The sequence below is a fragment of the Hemitrygon akajei genome, chromosome 29 (assembly GCF_048418815.1).
Source record: "Hemitrygon akajei chromosome 29, sHemAka1.3, whole genome shotgun sequence".
NCBI lineage: Eukaryota > Metazoa > Chordata > Chondrichthyes > Myliobatiformes > Dasyatidae > Hemitrygon > Hemitrygon akajei.
The window spans coordinates 3,294,826-3,307,322 of NC_133152.1; the positions used below are offsets into that span (position 1 = coordinate 3,294,826).

General features: G+C 42.4%; 1 protein-coding gene across 6 annotated transcripts in view; it reads left to right on the top strand.

Moving 5' to 3' along the window:
* Positions 1–12,497, top strand: part of hspg2 (heparan sulfate proteoglycan 2) — a 528,874-nt gene that overhangs the window by 395,037 nt on the left and 121,340 nt on the right. For 4 of the 6 annotated variants that reach the window (XM_073031647.1, XM_073031648.1, XM_073031650.1 and 1 more), the window contains 6 exons: positions 174–325; positions 421–544; positions 6,296–6,447; positions 6,543–6,666; positions 8,865–9,016; positions 9,112–9,235. In XM_073031647.1, coding sequence (XP_072887748.1) covers positions 174–325; positions 421–544; positions 6,296–6,447; positions 6,543–6,666; positions 8,865–9,016; positions 9,112–9,235 — 828 coding nt within the window. The remainder of the gene's footprint in view (positions 1–173; positions 326–420; positions 545–6,295; positions 6,448–6,542; positions 6,667–8,864; positions 9,017–9,111; positions 9,236–12,497) is intronic. The other 2 variants (XM_073031651.1, XM_073031652.1) reach the window with 2 other exon arrangements.

Below are 12,497 nucleotides of genomic sequence, written 5' to 3' on the forward strand. Positions count from 1 at the left end.
TTCCTTAATAAATATCTCTGGACAACACATTATCCCAGAGAGACAGTTTAACTATTTGAAAAGATAGTACAGTTGTTCCGGATATTACCAGAAACTTATTGCTTTTCAAGAACTAGAAGTACGTCTGTTGCCTAGTTTCAATCACCTCCAATCTCATCTCCACCCTCCCATAGCACAAAGTCGGCCCCCGACTGTGATGGTTTACCCCTCTCCCACCTCTGTAACCGAGGGAGAAACGGTGGAATTGCATTGCCAGGTCACAGGACACCCACAGCCCAGGATCACGTGGTATAGGACGGGCAGCCCTCTAACCAGCAATCACCAGGTAGGGAAAAAACTCTGCTCTGTACTTCTGAGAACTCGACCCAGTCTAACCCAGTGTGAATGACAGAGGCTGTGATTTTCCTCTTATTGCTTCAGGTGCAGGGTCCTGTGCTGCGCATCCTTCACATGACTCCCGCTGACACCGGGGATTACATCTGCCGCGCTGAAAACGTCCTTGGAATGCAGGAGGTCAGATTCTCCGTCTCCATCACTTCAACATGTACGTTACCCATCATTCTCCAAAATCTTTGGTTTGTACAAACTGTTCCCCTCAGCGTTAAAACCAAGTTGAGACTGCATTTGGGGTCAGAGGTGGGCCCCATTTTAACTGAAACACTTTTCGGAGGTCTTTCAAGGGACAGTTTAATTATCAGAGTATTATGGAAGGAAGCAGCCCATCCCAGGATGTTGCTGACTTGGGATTCTATATGAGCTTTTAAAGGATGTTTACAGATCCCAGAGCCAGTCAGAGGGATGCCCTTGTATTGACGGACTAAACATGATGAAATATAGTTCTGTTGAAGGCTCAAGTCATGAAACTGGCAAAAATAAATCAGAGATCTAGGAGAAGTACAAGTGCAGAAATGTGCCAAACTGGGGTCTGTTCAGCTTCTGCTGGGAAAATAAAAAATTATATTGCTCCAGTATTCGTGTATGTGTATGGACAGGGTGGACTTGGGCTGAAGGTCTTGTTTCCGTGACTATTTCTTCGGTACAGTGTTACTGCTGCACTCATTGTTCTGAAAACTTTCAGACCTTAATAGCAAAGGGAAACATGAACGACAATGCACTTTGATTCATGCATTCAGATATGCCTCAGTTCCATTTAAAGTAATCAAACTCATGCTGAAGCATTTATCAAGAGGTCAAACCTTCACAATGGCTATGAAGTATGTATTGTGCATAAGTCTGATATCCCAAAGCCCAGGGATTTCTCCATGGCTCCTGTGGGTATAAATTCAATTAGTTCAGCAAAACTGAAGTTTAAAAAACAAGAATTGACAACAGTGACTGAAAAGCAGCCGATTGTTGTAGGTATCAATAGTAGAAATAAAAATGCAATTCCAATGTGATTGATGTGGTTAACTTTTGATTGTCTCTCTGATTTAAGGACAATTAAAGATGGACAGTAAACACTGGGATTTTCAGTGATGTCCCATCTCGTGCATGAAGGTTGATGAGAACCATGAAAAGGATAAAGGTTACATACAGAATGTAAATTCTGCACATTAGCAGTGTGGATTTGTACAAGGGTGTTTCCTCTAGTCAAAGATTCTAGAACAGGGAGAATAGTTTCAGAATAAGGAGTCACACTAGTCCAGACTGAAGTGAGGTGGAATTTCCTCATGCAATGTAAGTGAATTGGAATTCTCCATTTCCGGGGGCTGTGGAGGCAGACTCATGGAATGTAATAACCATATAACCATAACCATATAACAATCACAGCACGGAAACAGGCCATTCCGGCCCTCCTAGTCCGTGCCGAACTCTTAATCTCACCTAGTCCTACCTACCCGCACTCAGCCCATAACCCTCCACTCCTTTCCTGTCCATATACCTATCCAATTTTACCTTAAATGACACAACTGAACTGGCCTCTACTACTTCTACAGGAAGCTCATTCCACACAGCTATCACTCTCTGAGTAAAGAAATACCCCCTCGTGTTTCCCTTAAACTTTTGCCCCCTAACTCTCAAATCATGTCCTCTCGTTTGAATCTCCCCTACTCTCAATGGAAACAGCCTATTCACGTCAACTCTATCTATCCCTCTCAACATTTTAAATACCTCGATCAAATCCCCCCTCAACCTTCTACGCTCCAATGAATAGAGACCTAACTTGTTCAACCTTTCTCTGTAACTTAAGTGCTGAAACCCAGGTAACATCCTAGTAAATTGTCTCTGCACTCTCTCTAATTTATTGATATCTTTCCTATAATTCGGTGACCAGAACTGTACACAATATTCCAAATTTGGCCTTACCAATGCCTTGTACAATTTTAACATTACATCCCAACTTCTGTACTCAATGCTCTGATTTATAAAGGCCAGCGTTCCAAAAGCCTTCTTCACCACCCTATCTACATGAGACTCCACCTTCAGGGAACTATGCACTGTTATTCCTAGATCTCTCTGTTCCACTGCATTCCTCAATGCCCTACCATTTACCCTGTATGTTCTATTTGGATTATTCCTGCCAAAATGTAGAACCTCACACTTCTCAGCATTAAACTCCATCTGCCAACGTTCAGCCCATTCTTCTAACCGGCATAAATCTCCCTGCAAGCTTTGAAAACCCACCTCATTATCCACAACACCTCCTACCTTAGTATCATCAGCATACTTACTAATCCAATTTACCACCCCATCATCCAGATCATTTATGTATATTACAAACAACATTGGGCCCAAAACAGATCCCTGAGGCACCCCGCTAGTCACCGGCCTCCATCCCGATAAACAATTATCCACCACTACTCTCTGGCATCTCCCATCTAGCCACTGTTGAATCCATTTTATTACTCCAGCATTAATACCTAACGACTGAACCTTCTTAACTAACCTTCCATGTGGAACTTTGTCAAAGGCCTTGCTGAAGTCCATATAGACTACATCCACTGCCTTACCCTCGTCAACATTCCTCGTAACTACTTCAAAAAATTCAATAAGGTTTGTCAAACATGACCTTCCACGCACAAATCCATGCTAGCAGATCCTGTCTATCCAGATAATTATAAATACTATCTCTAAGAATACTTTCCATTAATTTACCCACCACTGATGTCAAACTGACAGGTCTATAATTGCCAGGCTTACTTCTAGAACCCTTTTTAAACAATGGAACCACATGAGCAATACGCCAATCCTCTGGCACAATCCCCGTTTCTAATGTCATCTGAAAGATCTCCATCAGAGCTCCTGCTATCTCTACACAAACTTCCCTCAAGGTCCTGGGGAATATCCGGTCAGGACCCGGAGATTTATCCACTTTTAAATTTCTTAAAAGCGCCAGTACTTCCACCTCTTTAATTGTCATAGGTTCCATAACTTCCTTACTTGTTTCCCACACCTTACACCATTCAATATCCTTCTCCTTAGTGAATACCGAAGAGAAGAAATCGTTCAAAATCTCTCCCATCTCCCTCGGCTCCACACATAGCTGACCACCCTGATTCTCTAAGGGACCAATTTTATCCCTCACTATCCTCTTGCTTTTAATATAACTGTAGAAGCCTTTCGGATTTACTTCCATCTTATTTGCCAAACCAAACTCGTAACTTCTTTTAGCTTTTCTAATCTCTTTCTTAAGATTCCTTTTACATTCTTTATATTCCTCGAGCAATTCCTTTACTCCATGCTGCCTATATCTATTGAGACATCCCTCTTTTTTCGAACCAAGTTTCTAATATCCCTTGAAAACCATGGCGCTTTCAAACCTTTAACCTTTTCTTTCAACCTAACAGGAACATAAAGATTCTGTACCCTCATAATTTCACCCTTAAATGACCTCCATTTCTCTATTACATCCTTCCCATAAAACAACTTGACCCAATCCACTCTCTCTAAATCCCTGCGCATCTCCTCAAAGTTAGCCTTTCTCCAATCAAAAATCTCAACTCTTGGTCCAGTCCTGTCCTTCTCCATAATTATATTGAAGCTAATGCTATTGTGATCACTGGACCCGAAGTGCTCCCCAACACATACATCTGTCAGCTGACCTATCGCATTCCCTAACAGGAGATCCAACACTGCCCCATCTCTAGTTGGTACTTCTATGTATTGTTGCAAAAAACTGTCCTGCACACATTTCACAAACTCTAAACCATCCAGCCCTTTTACAGAATGAGCTTCCCAATCTATGTGTGGAAAATTAAAATCTCCCACAATCACCACCTTGTGTTTACTACAAATATCTGCTATCTCCTTACACATTTGCTCTTCCAACTCACACTCCCCATTAGGTGGCCTATAATACACTCCTATCAGTGTTACTACACCTTTCCCATTCCTCAATTCCACCCAAATAGCCTCCCTAGAGGAGCTCTCTAATCTATCCTTCCAAAGCACCGCCATAAGATTTTCTCGGACAAGCAATGCAACACCTCCTCCTCTGGCCCCTCCTACTCTATCACACCTGAAGCAACTAAATCCAGGAATATTCAGTTGCCAATCACACCCTTCCTGCAACCATATTTCACTAATAGCTACAACATCATAATTCCAGGTATCAATCCACACTTTAAGCTCATCCACCTTTCTTACAATGCTCCTAGCATTAAAATAGATACATTTAAGATACTCTCCACCTCCTCCTCTCTTTTCATCCCTAGCAATGCATTCAAATCTATTATCCTTTTCTTTCTTCTCCCCTACATCTTCAGGCTGAGCGCATCTCTTCTCCATCACCTGCCTTTCCTCCTTCACACACTGTCTACTTACTTGCTCTACTGGTGAACTAACCTCCTCGCCCATAGTTTCCTCAAATTAATTTCCGCCCCCCCATCTTACTAGTATAAAGTCTGCCCTGTAGCCCTAGCAAACCTCCCCACTAGGATATTTGTCCCCCCAGGATTCAAATGTAACCCGTCCTTCTTGAACAGGTCACGCCTGCCCCAGAAGAGGTCCCAATGATCCAGAAACTTGAATCCCTGCCCCCTGCTCCAATCCCTCAGCCACGCATTCATCCTCCACCTAATTCCATTCCTACTCTCACTGTCACATGGCACAGGCAGTAATCCCAAGATTACTACCTTTGCGGTCCTTCTTCTTAACTGCCTCCCTAACTCCCTATACTCTCGTTTCAGGACCTCTTCCCCTTTCCTACCTATGTCATTGGTACCTACATGTACCACGACCTCTGGCTCCTCACCCTCCCACTTCAGGATATCTTGGACGCGATCAGAAACGTCCCGTACCCTGGCACCAGGGAGGCAAACTACCATCCGGGACTCCTGATTACCTCTACAGAACCGCCTGTCTGAACCCCTGACTATCGAGTCCCCTATTACTATGGTCCTCTTTCTTCTATCCCTACCCTTCTGAGCTACAGGGCCGTCCTCTGTGCCGGAGGCCCGGCCACTGTCACTTCCTCCAGGTAGGCTGTCCCCCCCCCAACAGTACTCAAACATGAGTACTTATTGTCAAGGGGTACAGCCACTGGGGTACTCTCTAGTACCTGCCCCTTCCCCTTCCTGACCGTGACCCACCTATCTGCCTCCTGTGGCCCCGGAGTGACCACCTGCCTGTAACTCCTCTCTATCACCTCCTCACTCTCCCTGACCAGGCGAAGGTCATCGAGCTCCAGCTCCAGTTCCCTAACTTGGTCCCTCAGGAACTGCAGTTCGGCGCACCTGGCGCAGATGTGGACGTCCGGGAGGCTCGGAGACTCCAGGATCTCCCACATCCGACAGCGAGAACAAGAAGCTGCCCTCACACTCATACTTCCCGAATAACTGAAAATAACAAGGAGAACTAAAAGATAAACCTACTGTGCCCTCTTCCGCCTAAGCCCTCTGAGCCCAAGCCCTACACTCTGCTCCCGGCTCACTCTGCTGCCAGCAAATGAAGCTGCCCGCTGCTTAAGGCTGCGTTCTTTTTATATCTTCCCTCCTTCCCAGGCCTCCTTCACGCGCCTGCGCAGTCCCGCCTCTCAGAACTCCGATCTGAGAAGCAATTTGAAAATGGCCGCCGCCGCACTTCTTCTCAAAGCCTCGCTGTCCTCTTCCAAAAGAGGACATTTGGTGGGCATTCATTGATATGTGAACTTACAGGAGAATTGATGGTTATGAAGAGAACACAAGCAAATGGAACTGAGGCCAAGGTTGAGCACGATCTTACTGAAATGGAGAGCAGGCTTGAACTGCCATTTCACCTTCTCCTCATCCTGTTCCTTGTATTCTAATGTAACAAAAAGAATCCATGTTGTCCACTTTGATCCATCTGTTTCAATCTCATCTCCACCTTCCCACAGCACAAAGTCAGCCCCCGACTGTGATAGTTTACCCCTCTCCCACCTCTGTAACTGAGGGGAAGATGGTGGAGTTACATTGCCAGGTCACAGGACAACCACAACCCAGGATCACATGGTACAGGACGGGCAGCTCTCTAACCAGCAATCACCAGGTAGGGAACGACCTCTGCTCTGTATTTCTGAGCACTGGATCGAGTCATGGTGCATGTAAGTGATGGAAGCTGTGATTTTTCTCTTGCCGCTTCAGGTGCAGGGTCCCGTGCTGCGCATCCTTCACGTGACTCCCGCTGACGCCGGGGATTACATCTGTCATGCCGAAAATGTTCTTGGAATGCAGGAAATCAAATTTTCTGTCTCCGTCACTTCAACGCGTATGTTATCTGTCATTCTCCAAAATTTTTGGCTTGTAGGAACTGTTTCCTTCACCCTTATAACCACATTGTGACTGTATTTGGGAATGAAAAGTGTGTTCAGCATTAAATATTAGGGAAATCAGTTCAGAGGGTTTTCAAGAGACAATTTAAAAATTAAAGAGTATTATAGAAGGAATGGGTGCATCTCACAAATAGATAGTTAAATTTTTAAGGAGGGAAAACATTTCCAATCTGCAGCCAGAAAATTGGATCCATTGCTACCTCTCTTTTCATTTATAAATTGTCTATTAAAGGCATTTTACTGGGTTAGATCACACTGGTGACCATTTACCAGTGAAATCATGTCTATTGGGAAATTGGTCCCAGAAAATAATATCTCAGCATGCCCTACTTCTGTACTGTCCCCTGATCTTGCAGGAACAAATTGAAAGTGCAGGAACTGACCAAAGGATGTTGCTAATTTCATATTTCAGGAAGCCTTTGATGGAATTCAACGTGAACCGTTAAAGGATGTTTTCAGACTACAGAGTTAATGGCAAATTATCCAGTCAGACCGATACCAGATTGGCAGGGGGATGTTTTACTAATCTGCAGAGTTTAGACTAGACAATTAGCTGCAAATAAAGGTCGTTGCTGCTGAACACGAAGTTTGTGCAGCTATCTCAGTATTGCTTTGCATAAACAGGATAGAGAGATTGTTTTCATAGTGGATGTTTATGAAAACTATGCTTGAAAGCATAAAATGTAGACACCATGCAAATATATTCAAGCCTCTGTGGAGTTCATAAAACTGGCAAAAATGAATTGGAAGTGACCCCATTAAGAGTTTGGGCACAGTCATGTGTAAAAATGGTGCAGAAGGGACAGCGCAGTAGCGTAGCAGTTAACGTGTCAACATTAGTCAGTTCCACTGCTGTCTGTAATGAGATTGATCATTCTCCCCATGACCGCTTGATCTTCCACCGGGTGCTCTGGTTTCTTCCCATGTTCCAAAGATGTACGGGTTGGTCAGTTAATTGTCACGTGGTATAACTGGGCAGCTCAGACTCAATAGGCAAGAAGGTCTGTTATTGTACTGTATCCCTAAATAATGAAAACAACGTGGGATCTGTGAGCTGCTAGGAGAATGTGTGGAAATAGGATTGAAATAGGATTAGGCTATGTGCATGGTCGGGTCGGTCTTCTTCTGAAGGTACTATTTCTCTATGAGTCTGTCTCTTAAATGCAGTGTTATTTCTGTAGTGATTACTGAGATGAGTGTCAGACCTTAATGGCAGAGGGAGATAAAAATGGCAATGCACCTTGCATCATCTCCACACATTTAGCAATGCATCAGTGGCACTTAAAAAAACAAGCTCATGCTGCAACATTTAGCAAGAGGTTGAAACTTGGATTGTGGCCATGAGACATGATTGTTAATGTATCATGGCTTGTGCCTGGTATCTATAAGTCCAGAGCTTTGATCCAGAGACATGTTTGGCTTCTACCATGGCACCTGTGGGGCATAAATTCAATTAGTTCAGCAAAAGTGGAGCATAAAAAACTAGAATTGACAACAGTGATAGTAAAGCAACAGATTATTGTAAATAACAATAACAGAAAAAAAAATGCAATTCCAATGTGATTGATGTGGTTAACTTTTGATTGTCTCTCTGATTTAAGGACAATTAATGATAGACAGTAAACACTGGCATTGTTAGTGATGTCCCATCTCGTGCATGAAGGTTGATGAGAACCATGAAAAGGATAAAGGTTACATACAGAATGTAAATTCTGCACATTAGCAGTGTGGATTTGTACAAGGGTGTTTCCTCTAGTCAAAGATTCTAGAACAGGGAGAATAGTTTCAGAATAAGGAGTCACACTAGTCCAGACTGAAGTGAGGTGGAATTTCCTCATGTAATGTAAGTGAATTGGAATTCTCCATTTCCAGGGGCTGTGGAGGCAGACTCATGGAATGTATTGATGGGCATTCATTGATATGTGAACTTACAGGAGAATTGATGGTTATGAAGAGAACACAAGAAAACGGAACTGAGGCCAAGGTTGAGCACGATCTTACTGAAATGGAGAGCAGGCTTGAACTGCCATTTCATCTTCTCCTCATTCTGTTCCTTGTACTCTAATGTAACAAAAAGAATCCATGTTGTCCACTTTCATCTACCTGTCTCAATCTCATCTCCACCTTCCCACAGAACAAAGTCAGCCCCCGACTGTGATGGTTTACCCCTCTCCCACCTCTGTAACTGAGGGGGAGATGGTGGAGTTATATTGCCAGGTCACAGGACACCCACAGCCCAGGATCACATGGTACAGGACGGACAGCTCTCTAACCAGCAATCACCAGGTAGGGAACGACCTCTGCTCTGTATTTCTGAGCACTGGATCTAGTTTTTATGAATGTGAATGACAGAGGCTCTGATTTTCCTCTTATTGCTTCAGGTGCAAGGTCCCGTGCTGCGCATCCTTCATCTGACTCCTGCTGACACTGGGGATTACATCTGCCGTGCTGAAAATGTTCTTGGAATGCAGGAAATCAAATTTTCTGTCTCCATCACTTCAACATGTACGTTACCATCATTCTCCAAAACCTTCGGTTGCACAAACTGTACCCCTGAACATTATAACAAGGTTTGCACAAACTGTACCCCTGAACATTATAACCAAGGTTTGCACAAACTGTACCCCTGAACATTATAACAAGGTTTGCACAAACTGTACCCCTGAACATTATAACCAAGGTTTACACAAACTGTACCCTGAACATTTATAACCAAGGTTTGCACAAACAAGGTTCCCTATCTTCCCAGAAACAATTTAAATATTAAAGACTAGTATAAAGGAAGGAGCCCATCTCAGGGATTACATAAGGAGTGAAAGCATTTCAAATCTGCAGCCAAGACATTGGATCCATTAGTGTTCTTTTTTGTTTCATTTACAAATGTTCTGGTCGAGCAATTTTACTGGGTTAGATCATATTGCTCATCATTTACAAGTGAAATCATTATCAGGAAATTGGCTGCAGCAAATAATACATCAGCATGCCTAATCTTGGAGGAGGGAATTGAAAAGGTGAGAACTATCCAAAGGATGTTGCTAACTTGGGATTCCAAGAAATCTCTGATGTGATTCTATTTAGGCTTTTAAAGGAAGCTTACGGATCACAGAGCTAATGGCAAATTACCCAATCAGACCAATACCCAGGAATTGGATCTATTGCTACCTCTTTGTCATTAGTATATCACATATTAAGGTGGTTTTATCCGTACTGGTGATCATATCCAGGTGAAATTGTGCACAACAGGAATTTTGCTTATCAAATAATCTGTCTCTGGACACTTACGTTTTCTTCGCACATTGGGCAGCATATGTGAAGAGAGTGGAATAGTTGATATTTCCAATCATGAGCCTGCATCAGAAATAAGAGTGTTGATGTTTGCCAGCCAGTGTAAAGGAGTGGGGAAGGGGCTTGTAGCTGATGGGTGGGTCCAGTTGAGAAGGGAGGCGATGAGCAGTTGGAATTGAGTGGAGGGGGAGGAATGCCAATGCGGGAACATGTGGGTGAAGGATAGAGAGAGATAAGGAGTGAGAGTAAAAAGGAGGCAGATGGTGCCAGGCACGTTGTTTTAAGTAATGGTATATTATGGACTGAGTAGGAGGGAAGGGTTAGATGGAGTCTGAATCTGTGATGCTATGGGAAGTATCCACACAGGGGATTGTACTGACTGAATCTGTGATGCTATGGGAAGTAGCCACACAGGGGATTGCTTATGCTCACCACGCACTCCTACATTTGACAGATACTGTGTAGCTGGTACTGCCATAGGGGGAGTCTGATTAGGTCTGACATTTTCCCCAATAGTCTGTACAATAACAAAATAGGTGATGAATGTAGTTCTTGGCAGGAGCAACATAAAATCAATTTGAATGTGGCCTGTGCACAACCCTTAATAAGGCTATATCTAATAAATTGTTGACAATTTCACTATTTTTTGTGTGGGTTCCAATTGAAATATATGTAATTGCATGCGGCGCTTCAAAAGAGAGTGGGGGGAATAATCTTGGAATGCCTATGTTAGCTTCCCTGGTTAATCCTAAATCACAGTTTTCCAAGGTGTAATCATCATGAAATTAATGTCTTGGTGTGTCCTTCCACAATGTCTATGGATAGACAATTGGAAAAATAATATTGTTGACCACTCAACAACCTTTGGATCCACAGAAAATTCTGGGGCTCATACTGCTGTTTATATGTCTGAGTGAATACAGTACAAAAGGAACACCAGCATTCATGACTGCATCAAATAATACCAATAAAGATACTAACAAAATACCATAGACTGTAAGCATAGATAAAACTATATCAAATAACTGGCATATTTAAACAAATATTATCAATGCAAAAGCATATAAAAGAAATGTGATAAAAAAAGTTCCTAATTATGGTATCAAGTATTTAGGAGATACAGAAGCCTGAAGGCACACACTCAGCGATTCAGGGACAGCTTCTTCCCCTCTGCCATCCGATTCGTAAATGGACATTGAACCCTTGAACACTACCTCACTATTTTAATATAGAATATTCCTGTTTTTACATGTTTTTTAATCTATTCAATATACACGTATTGTAATTGATTTACTTATTTATTTATTATTATTTTCATTCTGTATTACATATTGCATTGAACTACTGCTGTTAAGTTAACAAATTTCATGACAAATAAACCTGATTCTGATGTAACAACAATTAATAATACTTACAGGCAACATTATGGCATGAAATCAGGCAAAATCACCAAAAAGAGATTCAAAATGGTATTTAGCACACAAACACTTAAGTTGGTTAAGTTGCATCAATAAATACTTGGGAAAATACATCGAATTACTGTTAGAACAAAGAGCAGAACAATAACTACATGTGAAATAATATGAATCAAGGATGTACATTAACATTCAGACCCCAGTTCCGAACCTTACTCGAAAACATCATTAGCTAAATCCGCATGATGTTTAATAACTTGGATCACTCATCCCATTGTCTAATAATAGCTGCGTTATGGTTAATAATTCTGTCCAGCTGTGCAGTAAAGTGAAAGTTAGGAGGAAGAGCGGTAGGTACACATCTGAATAAGCCCTCAGTTATTGATCTGTAAATCACTGACATTTTCCTTATTGTCTTAGCTAGCAGTAAATGTGGTAACATGTTTGTTCTCCAACAGCCAGATTTAAAATGCACTTATCATCCCTCTATGAGCTGAGAATTAACTTTGCAGCTTTTTGACCTGTTTTAAATACTTGTGTGATTGGTACTGCCTTTCTTCTCAGCTGCCAATTTTTGCACAACATTCATAACAGTCCGTAAATCCTGACACTGACTTTTCCATTCCTCTATTTTTGTACTTGACACTTTCCGTTCCTCTTCTTTTCTCATTTTCTCTCATTACACATTCACACTGAGCCTGAAACTGAGTCATGTATCAAATTCACCTGACCCTGCTTCCTCAGCATTTCATTTTCTTTCCCCCTCTTTTCAGCTCTTTTCTCTCTCTCTTTAACTCTTCCCTACATAAACACAATTCCTCTGCCAGTATGTTTCCCTCTCTTCACTTCATTTAGATTTTCCCACGTATATCCCACTATAACAGCATTTTTTTAAATCTCTTGTAATTTATTTGATTTCTTTTCACTAACTGCTTTCCACAATGCATCCCCTCAGGGCACCTGACCCTCCAATCTCAATCATTCCTATCTGTTCCTCATAATCGGGCCATTTTCCAATCCTCCAAACCCCCAAACCCCTGGGTTCTTCTGGTACTTCCTTTGTCCCA